Source organism: Neoarius graeffei, chromosome 28 (genome assembly GCF_027579695.1).
Source record: "Neoarius graeffei isolate fNeoGra1 chromosome 28, fNeoGra1.pri, whole genome shotgun sequence".
Classification (NCBI taxonomy): domain Eukaryota; kingdom Metazoa; phylum Chordata; class Actinopteri; order Siluriformes; family Ariidae; genus Neoarius; species Neoarius graeffei.
In genome coordinates this window covers 7,284,057-7,300,605 of record NC_083596.1, presented here as the reverse complement: position 1 = coordinate 7,300,605, position 16,549 = coordinate 7,284,057, and the positions used below count along the sequence as shown (strand labels likewise).

The 16,549-nt window shown below is 41.8% G+C and overlaps 1 protein-coding gene across 1 annotated transcript in view; it reads left to right on the top strand.

The window, feature by feature from the left end:
* dcc (DCC netrin 1 receptor) overlaps nt 1-15,949 on the top strand; it is a 638,603-nt gene extending 622,654 nt beyond the window's left edge. Inside the window, exon 29 of the mRNA XM_060912655.1 lies at nt 14,558-15,949. Within this exon, the coding sequence (XP_060768638.1) occupies nt 14,558-14,647 (90 nt within the window). The 3' untranslated portion in view covers nt 14,648-15,949. The remainder of the gene's footprint in view (nt 1-14,557) is intronic.
* The last annotated feature ends 600 nt before the right edge of the window (nt 15,950-16,549 follow it).

Below are 16,549 nucleotides of genomic sequence, written 5' to 3'. Positions count from 1 at the left end.
TTCCACTCCAACAGTTAGAAGTTGATCGTGCTTCCATTTGCGGTCTCTCTGTTACGCGGGTGATCTGTTCGGACGTTATCGCTGAAAAGGTGAGTTTTGACAGTTTTATTTTGTTTTAGTCTTGCAGTATAAGGCAATAGAATGTTTCTTTTTCATCTTACTTTCATATTTTGTAGCGTTTGCATATTATTGGCCAATATTTTGCAACCGTGGTGAATTTAGATCGAACTTTTGATAGAATCTACAGCCAGTCATTTTGCCCCGCCCCTGCCTCATGCTCCGTCCGGTGCGGTAGTGATGTCCCATTGCTCGCGCACCGCAGCAGAGACCCGCGCGACCTTCAGCCGGTACAGTCGCTGTTCTTTTACCAACGCCGTTATTCTCATCTTTCCGGTGTGTTCTTGATTTTTCCATTGTGTCCTATTTCGCCGTATCAAATACCCAAAATGGATCATATTATTCATATTTAAGTGAATAATCAATTCAGTCATCATAACTTGGCATTTTTAACCCAAGCAATCAAAAAGAGGAAATTTATTCAATATAAATCTGTGAAGGAGGGGCTTTAATTCTTCATGATGTAGTTATTTTATATGGAAATCAATTTTACAAAAGCATTTGAATTGTAATCAAAAAATTTTCCACAGTGGAGGCCAGATAAAGCAAGACGCTATCTTTATTCTTATTAAACATGACAAAAGAAACATTGAGTGTTAGGTAAATGCAAAAAAAAATAGTAAAATTAGAAAATTTATTTTTTGACCATAATGTCCCAAATGAGAGACCGGTTTCTGAGACGGACCCGTATCACAACGACCACATTTCAAAGGGAACCAAATTTCACCGATTTTATGAACTCGAAAGGCCATCTAACTTTAAACCTTACTTTGCATTGCAGCAAGAACTATGCTTCTCTAACTGCTGTCATGTTTTGCACGCTTTGTAATTTCTTTGCCTGTAGAAGGCCCGTTCCTCCAAAATCATCTTCGTGTCTGACTTATTTTGAAGATATTTTAATATTTAATGCGTCATCGAGGCAAATTAGGTTTTTAAATCATTTGAAATGGCACGGAATAAAGTTTAAAACGTATTCAGTTTAACACCACGGATTGCAAACTCGAGCTGACCTCCAAGTTTATTAATATTTTATAAATAAGGATCTGTGTTCGTGCCAGGGCTAAAGCGAAGGTCGTGTATTAATAATGCAACGTGAATAAGGTCACAGCATGTGTACATACACTGATGGTAGCTTCAGGGATGTAGAGGAGGGAAAAAAAAATAGAGAGGGACAAGACTGAGAAAAAGACAGGTTATGGAGAAGATTGCTGGTCCTGAAGGTCAGCTGAGGTTTCTGTTGATATCACACAGCTTTAGAACTGATCTGGGTTGAGGAGTTTGAAAAAGAAAAGCTTTTGCAAGGTTTGACAACTCAGGACAGCTTATGATGCGGGTATGTCATGGGTATGTGGTGTAACACCACGTTGTTATCATTAGATGGGGCGTACTGTTCTAGGGAGGAGGATACAACAGAAGTAAGTACACCCCCATGCAAGAGGTCATAAAATTTGGAATCAACTCTCAGTAATAGTCTTTGTTTTCGCTCCTCAGAGGAAATACTCTACTCATCAACTTGGAAATGACAGTGTTGTATTGAGTTTACTTTGAGGCCTGTATTTTCCACAATGTACACGAATGCACCTGTGATTTCCACTCAACCTAATTATATGAGCTTTACAGGGGTGGACAGAGTACCCGAGTTCATTGCTGAAGTCGAAGTACAGATTCCACTTGTCAAATGTTACTCCGATACAAGTGAAAGTTGTACAGTCAAATTTATACTTAAGTATTTTTAAAAGCAAGTGCTTTAACTTACACTACCGTTCAAAAGTTTGGGGTCACCCAGACAATTTTGTGTTTTCCATGAAAAGTCACACTTTCATTTACAACCCCGATTCCAAAAAAGTTGGGACAAAGTACAAATTGTAAATAAAAAAAGAATGCAATGATGTGGAAGTTTCAAAATTCCATATTTTATTCAGAATAGAACATAGATGACATCAAATGTTTAAACTGAGAAAATGTATCATTTAAAGAGAAAAATGAGGTGATTTTAAGTTTCATGACAACAATACATCTCAAAAAAGTTGGGACAAGGCCATGTTTACCACTGTGAGACATCCCCTTTTCTCTTTACAACAGTCTGTAAACGTCTGGGGACTGAGGAGACAAGTTGCTCAAGTTTAGGGATAGGAATGTTAACCCATTCTTGTCTAATGTAGGATTCTAGTTGCTCAACTGTCTTAGGTCTTTTTTGTCGTATCTTCCGTTTTATGATGCGCCAAATGTTTTCTATGGGTGAAAGATCTGGACTGCAGGCTGGCCAGTTCAGTACCCGGACCCTTCTTCTACGCAGCCATGATGCTAGAGAAGCCAGAGAAGACGTCTGCGCTTCTGGATCGTGTTTAGATACGGCTTCTTCTTTGAACTATAGAGTTTTAGCTGGCAGCGGCGGATGGCACGGTGAATTGTGTTCACAGATAATGTTCTCTGGAAATATTCCTGAGCCCATTTTGTGATTTCCAATACAGAAGCATGCCTGTATGTGATGCAGTGCCGTCTAAGGGCCCGAAGATCACGGGCACCCAGTATGGTTTTCCGGCCTTGACCCTTACGCACAGAGATTCTTCCAGATTCTCTGAATCTTTTGATGACATTATGCACTGTAGATGATGATATGTTCAAACTCTTTGCAATTTTACACTGTCGAACTCCTTTCTGATATTGCTCCACTATTTGTCGGCGCAGAATTAGGGGGATTGGTGATCCTCTTCCCATCTTTACTTCTGAGAGCCGCTGCCACTCCAAGATGCTCTTTTTATACCCAGTCATGTTAATGACCTATTGCCAATTGACCTAATGAGTTGCAATTTGGTCCTCCAGCTGTTCCTTTTTTGTACCTTTAACTTTTCCAGCCTCTTATTGCCCCTGTCCCAACTTTTTTGAGATGTGTTGCTGTCATGAAATTTCAAATGAGCCAATATTTGGCATGAAATTTCCAAATGTCTCACTTTCGATATTTGGTATGTTGTCTATGTTCTACTGTGAATACAATATCGGTTTTTGAGATTTGTAAATTATTGCATTCCGTTTTTATTTACAATTTGTACTTTGTCCCAACTTTTTTGGAATCGGGGTTGTACCACCATAAGTTGTAAAATGAATAGAAAATATAGTCAAGACATTTTTCTGGCCATTTTGAGCATTTAATCGACCCCACAAATGTGATGCTCCAGAAACTCAATCTGCTCAAAGGAAGGTCAGTTTTATAGCTTCTCTAAAGAGCTCAACTGTTTTCAGCTGTGCTAACATGATTGTACAAGGGTTTTCTAATCATCCATTAGCCTTCTGAGGCAATGAGCAAACACAGTCAGTGCATTTACATGCACATCCAAATCGAGCTACTGTCGGTAATCGAGCTAAGGGTCCCAGCAGGGGTGCCAGAGAAATCCAATCCTACATGCACACAAGGAAATCGAGCTATTGTGTGAGGTACATTGTGCACCCGAGCCACAGGTGGCGCTACACGCCCCATCGTGTTGGTACACTTCCAGTTGTCGTCATGAAGAAGAGCTATTCAAGAGTATAAACAAAGTTATCAGTTCCGTGTTCACAAGAAGAACGACGACGAGGACAGCAACATCGAGATATATATATATATATATATATATTTCAACTCCTTAAGCTGAATGAGCATGAACTCTATCTCCTCATTGCTCCAGAAGTGCACATTTCTACTACTGTTGTCATGCTGACCGAGGCTGTTGTGTTTCCCGCTTGTGGTCTCGTCACTCGTCACTTCCGGAAGGGGCAGTGCTGAAGTAAGTAGCTCGACTACGTAGCTCGATAGGGTTTACATGCACTAAGTAGCTCGGCTACAATCGCATAATCCAGGTCGCGTAGCTCGATTACGAGAAATCCAGTTCGGTTCGATTTCAGCCGAGCTAAGGTGTTTCCATGGCATTTAGAACTTCAATTTCAGTCGAGCAACGGCAGAAATTCGATTTTCTCTATGTGCATGTAAACGCACTGATTGTACCATTAGAACACTGGAGTGAGAGTTGCTGGAAATGGGCCTCTATACACCTATGGAGATATTGCACCAAAAACCAGACATTTGCAGCTAGAATAGTCATTTACCACATTAGCAATGTATAGAGTGGATTTCTGATTAGTTTAAAGTGATCTTCATTGAAAAGAACAGTGCTTTTCTTTCAAAAATAAGGACATTTCAAAGTGACCCCAAACTTTTGAACGGTAGTGTAAGTATTAAAAGTTTTCATTTTCTGTCGACGCATTGTTGTATTATTTCCACAGCGCTTACAAACACCTAATGCCTCTGAAGCAACCGACTGGATTCACTGACTAGAATTGACTAAAGAAAAAAAAAAAAAACACTCCTACCCACCCCCACAAAGCAGCATTGACTACTTTCACGTTACCCGTAATGCTTTGCACCTTAGGGGGGGTAACCAGATGCTATATTTGTTTAAGTCAGATAGCCTCAGTCATTTCTTCGAATTCGCATTGGGAAAAATGACTTTTCCTGATTTAAAGTTTTAGAGAATAACTAAATGTCAAAGCGTGGGTTATAGGGCGCATCAGTGGCCCTCACTTTCATAAAATCTGATGCATTTTTGTTCGGGTGTTCCTTTTCACCAATAAAGACATCCTGTAAAACTTTTTGACCATATTCAAAAGTCTAATGGTGGCACCATGAGGTCCATTTTTTTGCCAAAAAACGCTTATTTTATGTTTTCGCGTAAGGTTTGAATCACAATGTTGGACTCCATTTATTGATTTCTTGTGAGCCAGAGATCATGTTAAGAACCTTTGTAAGGGATTGAGAAGCATTAATGTGATTCATAATACATTTGTATTGTTTAAAAGTAGTTGAACAATGATTCAATGAACAGCTAAAACTCAAACTGTGCTTGATAATATGTTTAGAATATGTACTAAAAATGTGGATCTAAGATATTTGGTATACTCTATAAGGTGCCATAATGTTTCATGAAAAGTGATCGAAATTTTGTCATAAAAGTCATAAAATAGCAGCTTTTTCCATAACTTTGAGCTCCTGGTGCCACCATTAAACTTTTGAATTTTGTCAAAATATTTCACCCAGTGTGTTTTCTTACCAAAAGGAACATAAAAACAAAAATGCATCATGATTGGAGGAACCTAGTGAGTTAGACAGAATTCGCCGTCAAAACACGCGACACCGACAGATAACACGCGACTGTGTTCGACACACTTCAGCGGTGGAGTAAAGCCTGATGATGCAAGTCACGAAGCCTACAACCCTTCGGTCTTTGTGTTTAATCATAAAATGTACGAAAAACAAGGACAAGTCAAAGAACTGAAAAGGACCACTTTATTGAAGGATCAAATCCCGAAACAAAGCGCAAACGATGCAGTGTCCGTAAGCTTACATGTCCTCCTCCTTTTAGTCTTTACGTAGGTTGATCAAATGTAGTATTTGACCCTGTCGTCCGAACAGCCTCCTCTAACAGCCCAAAGATTGTCGTAATCCGGTAGCATATGAGCTCAAATCAGAGTGAAGGAACTCAAAGTCAACCTGACAGTTCTGCTGTGTTTACAGTACGTACCTGACTGAGTGAGTTCCTTGCTTGTGTTCCCGTGCACGAAGTGTTTTGTATTTTCTTACGGCTTTCTCGTCGTAACCAGCAAAAACCATTTCGCTGTGGGTTCTTCTATGATTATGGAATCAATTTTGTGCCAAAATGTTCATACAATACTTTTGAAATATCAAACAAAAACGACAAATCAAAATACAAAAAAAGAAAAAAAGTCAATTTTTTTAGACTGGCAAACAAATTATTCGTGTAATCGTGCAAAATATCAGTCTATTACTCTTCAGAAACCTTTTATTTTTGTTCCGCGTCTTTCTCAGTTTTGTTTGACGTAATTTATTTTGGTTGCGATTCCAGCTTTCTCGTTTGCGCTCCCTGACTTTTTGCTTGCAGTTTTGGCACAAACTTCACGTGTGGGTGGGCTGTCCAGGAATGCATTCCCATTGGGTAACTTGTGTTTGACTGACAGCTACGCTCAGCCATTCCCTACTCGGATTCTGGCGGACTGTTTGACGAGTGACCGATCCATTGACGGTAAACAAGAATCGAGTGGACTTCAGTGGCGACTATGATATTGAATTAATTCAACAAAGTGTAGACTCAATATCATAGTCGCCACTGAAGTCCACTCGATCCTTGTTTACCGTCAATGGATCGGTCACTCGTCAAACAGTCCGCCAGAATCCGAGTAGGGAATGGCTGAGCGTAGCTGTCAGTCAAACACAAGTTACCCAATGGGAATGCATTCCTGGACAGCCCACCCACACGTGAAGTTTGTGCCAAAACTGCAAGCAAAAAGTCAGGGAGCGCAAACGAGAAAGCTGGAATCGCAACCAAAATAAATTACGTCAAACAAAACTGAGAAAGACGCGGAACAAAAATAAAAGGTTTCTGAAGAGTAATAGACTGATATTTTGCACGATTACACGAATAATTTGTTTGCCAGTCTAAAAAAATTGACTTTTTTTTTTCTTTTTTTGTATTTTGATTTGTCGTTTTTGTTTGATATTTCAAAAGCGTTGTATGAACATTTTGGCACAAAATTGATTCCATACTATGATCAGTGTCGATCTTTCTCAGCTCTTCTACTGATCTTTTAAACTTCTGCAAGTCAGTAATTGTTGGAACACCCAGAAGTAGAGATGTTCAAAGCGTTTGATATGATATTTACAAGCGCTTTTTTATTGATTGATTTCTCAAAGTCCACAAAAAAGGCTTTTCAGAGGTCTTTAAGCTTTGGTTTATTTAGTTTTGACACTTCTTTGAAGGTTTTAGGGAGATTTAAATTGGAACGATTCCGGTCAGTGTGCGATGCCATGGTGTTTTAGTTTGTTTGTTTATATTTTGGTTACCCCTCCAAGGCGCAAAGCATTATGGGTAATGTGAAAGTAGTCAGTGGTCATGTTCTGACACGGCTCTGGCAGTGTGTGCACGCATGTGTGTGTATGTTAAGAAGACAGCGGAATAGCTGTAAATGCGGCTTGCTCTGAAAATAAAAGTGACAATCCAACCTGCTTTAAACCCAGGTCCACACCTCGAGCTTAAAAACTGCCCAACAGTTAGCGTTAGCCGTGGACAAGGCGATGGCAACTTGGCGGGCAAATCCATAGAAAGTTGTTTGACTAACTAGACTGCGTAGCGGTTGCAATGTTATCACTAGCTCGAAAAGCACAGACAACTTCATTGCAAGCTTTCTCTTGGAATAAAACGTTTACATACATCAAGGTGCTTCCGCAGGTTGGACGGCGAGTTTTTGTAGGCTGTGATGTGGTTCATTTTAGGCAAACAAAGCAAACGTTTAAAACGAAACGAATCTTTCAGAAAACTGAAACCTTGGGCCATGGAGGCGTGCGTTCCCCAGAAGACCCGCCTCCTTCCATTCTTCCATCAATGGATCGTGTTCAAATAATGCTGCTGAGAAATCATTGAACTTGATTTTATACGGTCTCATACATGTCAACCTTTGGTCAATCAAACCTGTATAACCAACCTCCAAAATCCGTATTTCCCTTATAAAATCCGTATAAGATGCAAATTAAGATAATTTACCTAAAATTTGAATGATAATTAACAATGATATATCCCAGTTACTTTTTATTCAATATTAATAACAATAAACCTTCAGAATGAATACAAAGCTCCAATGTTTGACAAAAACACAGTGTTATCAGCGTAGTTACGAAGGAAATACTTCGTTGTTTGGAGACAGGTTTCACCGAGCGGCTATTATGCGCGAGACTTCATATTAGCCACAAAGTCAGGAAAATCTGTTCGTAAAATTACGTTATAATGACCAAATACAATGAAAAGTATTTTTCCAGTCTCACCTGTGAAAGGTAATCCCATGTGATCTCGTTTGGACGGTAAACCTGTTGGTACAGTTAAACGCAGCACATGAATGAGGCATCTTTATTCTCGGCTACTGTCTAGACGCTATACCAGAGACGGCTGAAGAATCTCCACTTTGCCACATCCAATATGGCGGCGAGGCTGACGTATGATTCTACGCAGAAGGCGGCGTCTATGTTTATATGTCTATGACTTCACGGTTGGCGGGATTCTCGCAATGCGGTGTGCGCATGATCAAAAGTGGAACGAAGTCTCGCTACCACAAGATAACGCACGATTTCATAAGACTCTTTACTGGCTGTCTGTGGTGTACAGTACGTTTGTAAACGTTATGCGCTCTTTTATCATCGTGGGAATTGATTATAGCTCTAAATAAATATTGAAGTTTTTTTTAAAGAATCCGTATAACTTTATTTATACACCCGTATACTATGTTTATTGAATCAAATCCGTATAAAATACGGACATTCCGTATAGGTTGACATGTATGCAGTCTATGGACGCTCATCTCATCTCATTATCTCTAGCCACTTTATCCTGTTCTACAGGGTCACAGGCAAACTGGAGCCTATCCCAGCTGACTACGGGCGAAAGGCGGGGTACACCCTGGACAAGTCGCCAGGTCATCACAGGGCTGACACATAGACACAGACAACCATTCACACTCACATTCACACCTACGCTCAATTTAGAGTCACCAGTTAACCTAACCTGCATGTCTTTGGACTGTGGGGGAAACCGGAGCACCCGGAGGAAACCCACGCGGACACGGGGAGAACATGCAAACTCCGCACAGAAAGGCCCTCGCCGGCCACGGGGCTCGAACCCGGACCTTCTTGCTGTGAGGCGACAGCGCTAACCACTACACCACCGTGCCGCCCTCTATGGACGCTATAAAAATTAATTAATTAATCCACTTTCAAAGCTGCTTCACAGTAACAAGGACCTTGATAGAAATGTAGTGAAGTTAAAGTTGTAAGTTTCCAAAAAAAAAAAAAAAATTCAAGTAAAGATACTCAAAAAGTGTACTTCAGTATAGTACTCAAGTAAATGTACTTTGTTTCTGTCCATCTCTGCATGAACATGGTTATAAAATGACCTACCGTATGAACACCAGAACTTTGGATCGCTGGGCTGCATGTCTACATCATGGCTCCACATGGAAAAGAACTGCCGAAGGAACTGAAAAATCCAATTGGGAGACTTCACAAAGATGGAAAAGGATACAGGAAGATCAGCGACCAATTAAATCAGTCAAAACACGGTTGCAGGAGCAATCAGGAGGTACAGAACGAGCCGTGGTACCACTAATCCGAGCCCCAGTGGTCGTCCTTTTCAAACGACACCATGGACGGCGTGCTAAGTGTCTAATCTAGCTCTGAAAAACAGACGGCAAGGGCATCAAACTTGGTGCGGAGGTCATCCATGGAAATTGGCGTTTGTGTGATAATTCACAGTGTGAAGGACTTTTCATAACATCAACCTCTATGAACGGCAGCCAAGGGGGAAAAAAAACAAACAGCGCCCTTGCTTGCTCTTTGGCAGAAAACTGCAAGATCAAAGTTTTATAAAGAACACGAAAAGACGCCTGATGATTACTGGGAGCACGTTCATTGGTCATGATGAGATTAAGTTTCTTCAGTTCAGATGGAGTCCGGTATGTTCGCCGTGAAGCACGGAGGTAGAAGTGATGATATGGGGCTGCATGAGATGAGTGAAAGATTGATTGATTGATTTTTTTATAGATGGCACCATGAATGCCTGTGGATGTACCAAAATACTAGCTGACAAGATGACACCCAGTCTCCAGAAACTTGGCAGAAGAGGAATGATAACCCAGCATGATGATAAATCCAAAGCAAGAGTTTCTAAAAAGTGAAAACTAGGACCTGGCCAAGTACTGTATGTTACCTGGCTTGAATCCAACACCCTTTGGGGTATTTTAAAGAGAAAGAAGGAGCAGCTGAAAAAAAATTCTCACATTCTCTGAAGAACGTTAGAACACCTCTCCAGAAATTTGTGCAACACTGGTGTCCTCTGTTACCCCTTTTCCACCAAATCAGTTCCAGGGCTGGTTCGGGGCCAGTGCTGGTGCTGGTTCACAACTCGTTCAACTCGCGAGCCAGCTGAGAACCAGTTTGCTTTTCCATAGCTCGCGGTGCTAAAGGAAGCCACGTCATTACGTCGCTGTATACGTCAGTTACGTCGCTACGTTTGCATAAACCTTGGCGCAAATATCGAAGCAAAAACAACACGGAAGAAACAGCAGCAGCACCAACAACAATAATAATAATAATAATGGATGACTTTGCGTTTGTACAGCTGCTGCTTCTCGTCGCTTAAAAATGGCGACCTTTCGCAGTTTTGTTATTGTTGTTGGTCTTAACAACTCCGCCCCCCCCGCTGACGTAAGCGGTTCTTTCCTCTGGCCCAGCAGAGAGTTGGTGCTAGCCTGGAACCGGTTTTTCTGGCCCCAGAGCCAGTTCTTTGTCAGTGGAACCAGAAAACCCGGTTCCAAACTAAGCACTGGCCCCGAACCAGCCCTGGAACTGCTTTGGTGGAAAAGGGGCATGTGTCGAGGAGGATTGAGTCGGTCATCAAAAATAAAGGTGGACATATGAAGTATTGAACAAAATAAAAGATCTGGATATGAATAATGGGAAAAAAAGTGTTCCTACTGAGGTTACATAAGAGCAAATACCGTCCTGTTCAATTTAGAGGCAGTCAAGTCCGAGAACAAGACTCCAACTGCGCCATTTGACGGTGGCTGTTGCTGCCTTTATGTGAAATCGTCTCTGCTGCTGTGTTGGACTAACGTTACTGCTCGACTGCCCCATTTTAGTTAATAGGCTACAGATAAAAAGCTCGTTCATCGCTCAGCAAGCCCTGCTATCAACAAACATAGCGTGTCACTTCCTTCTCTGGGTGGAGTCTTGCCAAATGACGATTGAAGTTCGAGGTTGTCTCCTCGATAGTTCTTCTACATATGGAACACACAGCAGTGGATTTTTTTTTCCCCACTGCACAAGAAGTCTGTATAAGCAAAGCGGACAATCCTAGCGGCGTTCTCTCCAGGCATTTTAGCGCTGTTAATGTTAGTTTGTTCCTGAACATGATGTATGAACAGGTGAATGTGCATTCTCTTGCACAAAATTAGTATAAATATTAATGTAGATACTGTATAAATGTCTTATGCCATAATAATTTGGCATGTTACAATAAAATAAAGTCCGAGTCAAATCAAGCACAGTGAAATTCATCCTCTGCATTAACCCATCTGAAGCAGTGAACACACGTGCACGCACACACTCAGAGCAGTGGGCAGCCACACCAGAGCGCCCGGGGAGCAGTCAGGGGTTCGGTACCTCGCTCAAGGGCACCTCAGCCCAAGGCCGCCCCACGTCAACCTAACTGCATGTCTTTGGGCTGTGGGGGAAACCGGAGCACCCGGAGGAAACCCACGCAGACACGGGGAGAACATGCAAACTCTACACAGAAAGGCCCTCGCCGGCCGCTGGGTTCGAACCCGGAACCTTCTTGCTGTGAGGCGACAGCGCTAACCACTACACCACCATATATCATTTCCATTATACCAGCTATAAACAAACATTCCCTCACCACCACCCTGTTTCTCTCTCAAAGGTAATACAAAAGAGGAACGCTTGTTTTCGCAAACCCATAAGTCACAGATTCCTCTATTGTGGGCGTATAAATCTTACTAACCAAGTTAAAGTGCTAACACTGGAGACTCCTTCCTTAAATAGCACGAACAGTTTGTTTGTTTTATTAGCCTTAACGTGCAGATCCTGGACCAATTTCGGGTTTTTTTTTTAAATATATGAAAGTCCGTCCCTTTACACACTCATCCAGAAGGGTAATTTTGCACAAGGCCGTCTGTCTACAGCAGAAAAAAATAAAATAACAAAACGCGTCTGGAAAAATCCCAAGGGAGTCTGGAGCCAGATTCGTGACGTTATTTGCGTAAGCGCCAGCAGGCTGTGCGAGCTTTGCACAGTTTCAGTGCACAGCCTGTGTAGACCAAGCGCTCCCATTTCTCTCTCATTGTCCAGTCTTTTGGAAAACGATGAGTACTAATTCCATCAAGATTGGTGTTGCTACTGTACACCCTCCTACGATACATCCGTTAACCATTTTAATAATTACGTGATAACGTTGAAGAAATTTGCAGAAAACCACCAGGTCGTTTTCTCATAAACAAACCAGCGCTGACGTAGGATTCAGAGGGAGGCGTCCCGCACGCGACGTCACGAAAATCAATGTTTGCCGGGAAATCCAAACGCCAAGTTTTTTTCAGAGGCGGACCAATTCGCCTCAAATGGCTCGATTTCAACTGAATTTTTCTGGTATTGCGCAAGGTAAAAAAATTGCGCAAAATGTGACCGATATTTGACCAAAGTTGATCTTGCTCCTGAATTTACCCGTGATATGCACTTTAAAGTGCCATTCCACCATTGGATGTATTCTTTGGCATAAAATACAATATATTTTATGACAACATGACTAGACAGAGAAATCTTTTAGCTTCAAAATGATATATCAAACATAATTTTTTGACAACGACAAGTATATTAATTTTGCGACCAAAGTCACCTACCCTTTTAATTTCCGCGCGGTAGTGAAACGTGATGTCATCGGCAGGTTCCCCTTCTTGTGTACCACGTGTCGGTCTATTTTTAGACCAGGAAACCCCCAAAGTGAGAGAGTCATTTCTCCTCGTATATGGGGGCCAAAAAAATTGCGAACAATTTTGAGTTAATCTTTCAGTTAGCTAGATTTATTGGTATTAGCTAGATTTATTGGTATTATTTTTATCGCGTTCTATCCGCCATTGCTGATAATATGTGCCACGTCACACGTCACATGGTACACAAGAAGGGGAACCTGCCGATGACATCACGCGCGGAAATTAAAAGGGTAGGTGACTTTGGTCGCAAAATTAATATACTTGTCGTTGTCAAAAAATTATGTTTGATATATCATTTTGAAGCTAAAAGATTTCTCTGTCTAGTGATACCATTTATATATGTTGTCAAAATATATTGTATTTTATGCCAAAGAATACATCCAATGGTGGAATGCCACTTTAAGGCCCGGTCCCACTGGCCGATGGACACAAAACGTATGCAAAAAGGACACAGCGGACGAGCAAAATTTCGGGGGTGGCGCTATCCGTTTTCATCCGCTCCAGAAATGGACAAAATTGGCGAAAATTTGCGAAAACAGAATGGAAAAGAACGGACGTGGGTGGTATATAGCAGGGATGTTAAACGCATGTTCATAGGAAGCCTAGCGGATGAAAGCGGATGGAAGTGGATGACAGCTCCGAAGGGGTTACCGGTGATAACTGAGAAGCGGACGCATAGCAGAAAGAGCGGATGCATAGCGGATGAAGGGGATGCATCACGTACGCCTAACGGAAACAAAGGGGATGTTGCGCGGATGTATATCGGATGCAGACCGTTCACTGCGCATGCGGGGGGTATGAATTGCGTCTGCTCCGCGGATATAAAGGGATGCAGCATGCACGCCGTCAGCATAAAGCGGAAAGACGTGCTGGCGGCTACATCGATACATCTCTACTACTAGATGATTTTCTCCCCCTTTTTATACAAAATATCGATTGTCCGCTAGGTGTCCTTCTACATACTCTAGACATACTCCAGACATCCTAAATATACGAGATACATCCCAGATATAAACGCTTTGTCCGTTTTGAATACTTTATATACGAGATGCATACGCTTACATCCTTTCTATTTCCGTGCTACTAACGATGAATAGACGTTTCATGTACCTTATCTTTCCTCCCTCTTTCCGTTTTCAGCTGCAGCGGATGTGAGTTGCGAGGATGCCCAGAGGATGCAGAGAGGATACAGCAGACGTTTAACGGATGATAACGGACATAGAACGTTTGTTGCTCGTATATGTCGCGGATTTACATCGTACACGGCGGAAAGTTCATCCGTTCTAAAAGTTTTGTGCAGCTCAAAACTTTTTGCGCGGATGAAATCACAGTGGACGGATGCTCGATGGATAGAGCGTATGAAGCACGTATGCAATGAGTACACAACGGATGCATAGCGTTTTCCAACGGATGGCAAAGATTTTTTTACGTTTTACATCCTCTTTGCATCCGTAAGTGCAGTGGGACCGGGCCTTTAAGTGGCCTCCATGTACAAAATGATTTACTCGTCGCCCGTTGCTTTGTCACAGACAGTTGGTCACTAGGGGACGTTCCAGGCTCTGGTTGCGAAGGTATATATTTGTATATTTAATTGACATTCCGTGTTCGCCACATCGCTGTTCATCTCTTCCTGTGTACACGCCTCTGAGCATTAGTCATACAAGTCGTCCCGAATGAGCCGTTACTGTAGAAACGTTCACGTCCATTAATATAAACATGATTTGCAGGAGCACTGTCAGAAAATTATTCAGCACCTCCTCTGGTTAATCACGTATCCATATTGTGGGTTTTTCTCGTAGTGTTTGTCTTTTCGAAAATCACTGCCGATGTTTTCTACCTTTACCTGCAGGTATATGAGCAGGACGACCTGAGTGAACAGATGGCCAGTCTAGAGGGACTGATGAAGCAGCTGAACGCCATCACCGGCTCAGCGTTTTAACGTCGGGGACAAACCGGCGGAAGCTGTGATCCAGCAGAGGGCCGGCACGCCATGAACCGGGCCACCCACCTGTGACTTTTCAGACTGTCTGGCGTCTCGTGTTTTCCTGCTTCGGCCTTTACTCCACTCACGCGTTCATCAGCAAAAACCCTGCGATGAGACAAAAAGAAAATTCACACGCAAGACTCGAAAGGAGCGGTTTTAAAAGACAGCTCTGTTTAGAGCTGATTCTTTCCTTCACCAACGTTTTTGTCTTTCCTTTGGTTTCCACTCACGCTGCAGCTTTGGCAAGTTTAAATAAATGGATGGAGAAGACTGGGTTCAGAAAATGACACACTGTTCTCTCAGGTTCGTCTCTCTGCCGCTCCGTCTTTCCAAAAACGTTGCTACGCTTTTCCAAAACACACTTAAATACTGCTTTGTGACGAAACAAGTCCATACCTGGTGGATCAGGAAATAAATAAAAAAAATCCATTTCATTGCAAATATACCTCCATTTCCTGACCAGTAGTTTGACCTACTATGACTGTGTTATAATGCACAACTTGTACACACTCCTCATACTCAAATTGTATTCCATCAGTTTCATATACATTTTTTTATTTTTTTTTTAAAGACACACTACGAAGCTGTCAAACACAACAGCAAGACACTACAGCAGCAAAGTTATTTTGGAGACGTGAGACGTCACATCTGGAATCCTGCGAGCAGAAACATCTAACGCGAACGTCTAATTTCACTTCCACCCAGGCTGTGATTTTACAGCCGTCTATACGCTGCGAGGTGTGATGGTGGGCTTGGAGATGAAAGACCCCGTCACAAAACGGTGTCAACAGCAAAACGCGCTCCTGCGTCAACACAAACCATGTTTTACTTTTCTGTTCCTTTTCCCCCTTCATTCGTGCTTCGTGTTTTTTTTTTTTAATACACAAGTAGGAGACAACTATTTGGATGTGCCTCTATTTTCCTCCCTTTATGTGTTGATGCTGTCCGAAAGCATCTATTGTCTTTTATTTTAAAATTGCACTTGTGCAAACCTGCCAGATTTTAAAACAAAATCATTTCGAGGACAAAATACGAACGGAAGACGGAGGAGGAGGAGTGCCCACGTCCTGCCATTTCTTACGCCCTGAACAAGGCATGGCGCCTACATTGGATATTTTTTCTTGGATGCTGTACATGTGTAAACTCTACCATGGACAAAATCATGAACACTGTAGCAAGACAAGAAAATACGCTGGGGTTTTTTGTATTGTACAGTACCATAGAGCAATTGAAAGGGAGATCTTTAGGTTAGGTGGTTTTAGGGGTATTTTTTTCCGAGGGCTGGAGGAGAGGGGTATTAGGGTGGGGTGGGAGGAAGGGCAGATGGGGGTTTTTAAACCAGGAAATTTAATATATTGTTTAGCGAGTGTGTTCCTCAGTAATTTATCAGAGACGGTGTGTCCATTTTATAAATGATTTCTCCTTGTTTTTGTTCATTTGAACATCTGAAGTTGAAAGGCGTGCCTACTGAATCCCTTACGTGAGTAGCACGTCCTCATGCCTGAACGATGCAAGAGAACTCAGTTTTGCTCCCCAAAGCAGATTTTCATCCTGACTTGATTTCCGGGATAAATTTGGTTTTGACAGGTGTCTAATCACAGCAATTAGCCATCAGGTTGCCATTACAGGAAAAAAAACATTTTTTTGATATAAATCGCCACGTTCACTGGATATGAGCAACCGTGCGCTCTGATTGGCTACACTACTACTATGCTATCAGCTTATATACCATGAGTAGAGATAAACAAAATGGCGGAGCGTGTTGCTGAACCAACCGAAGACAAAATAAAAACTACTTGAAAAGAAAACCACAAAATATGGAATTTAAAAAAAAAAAAAAAAGGATTTAATGGTAAG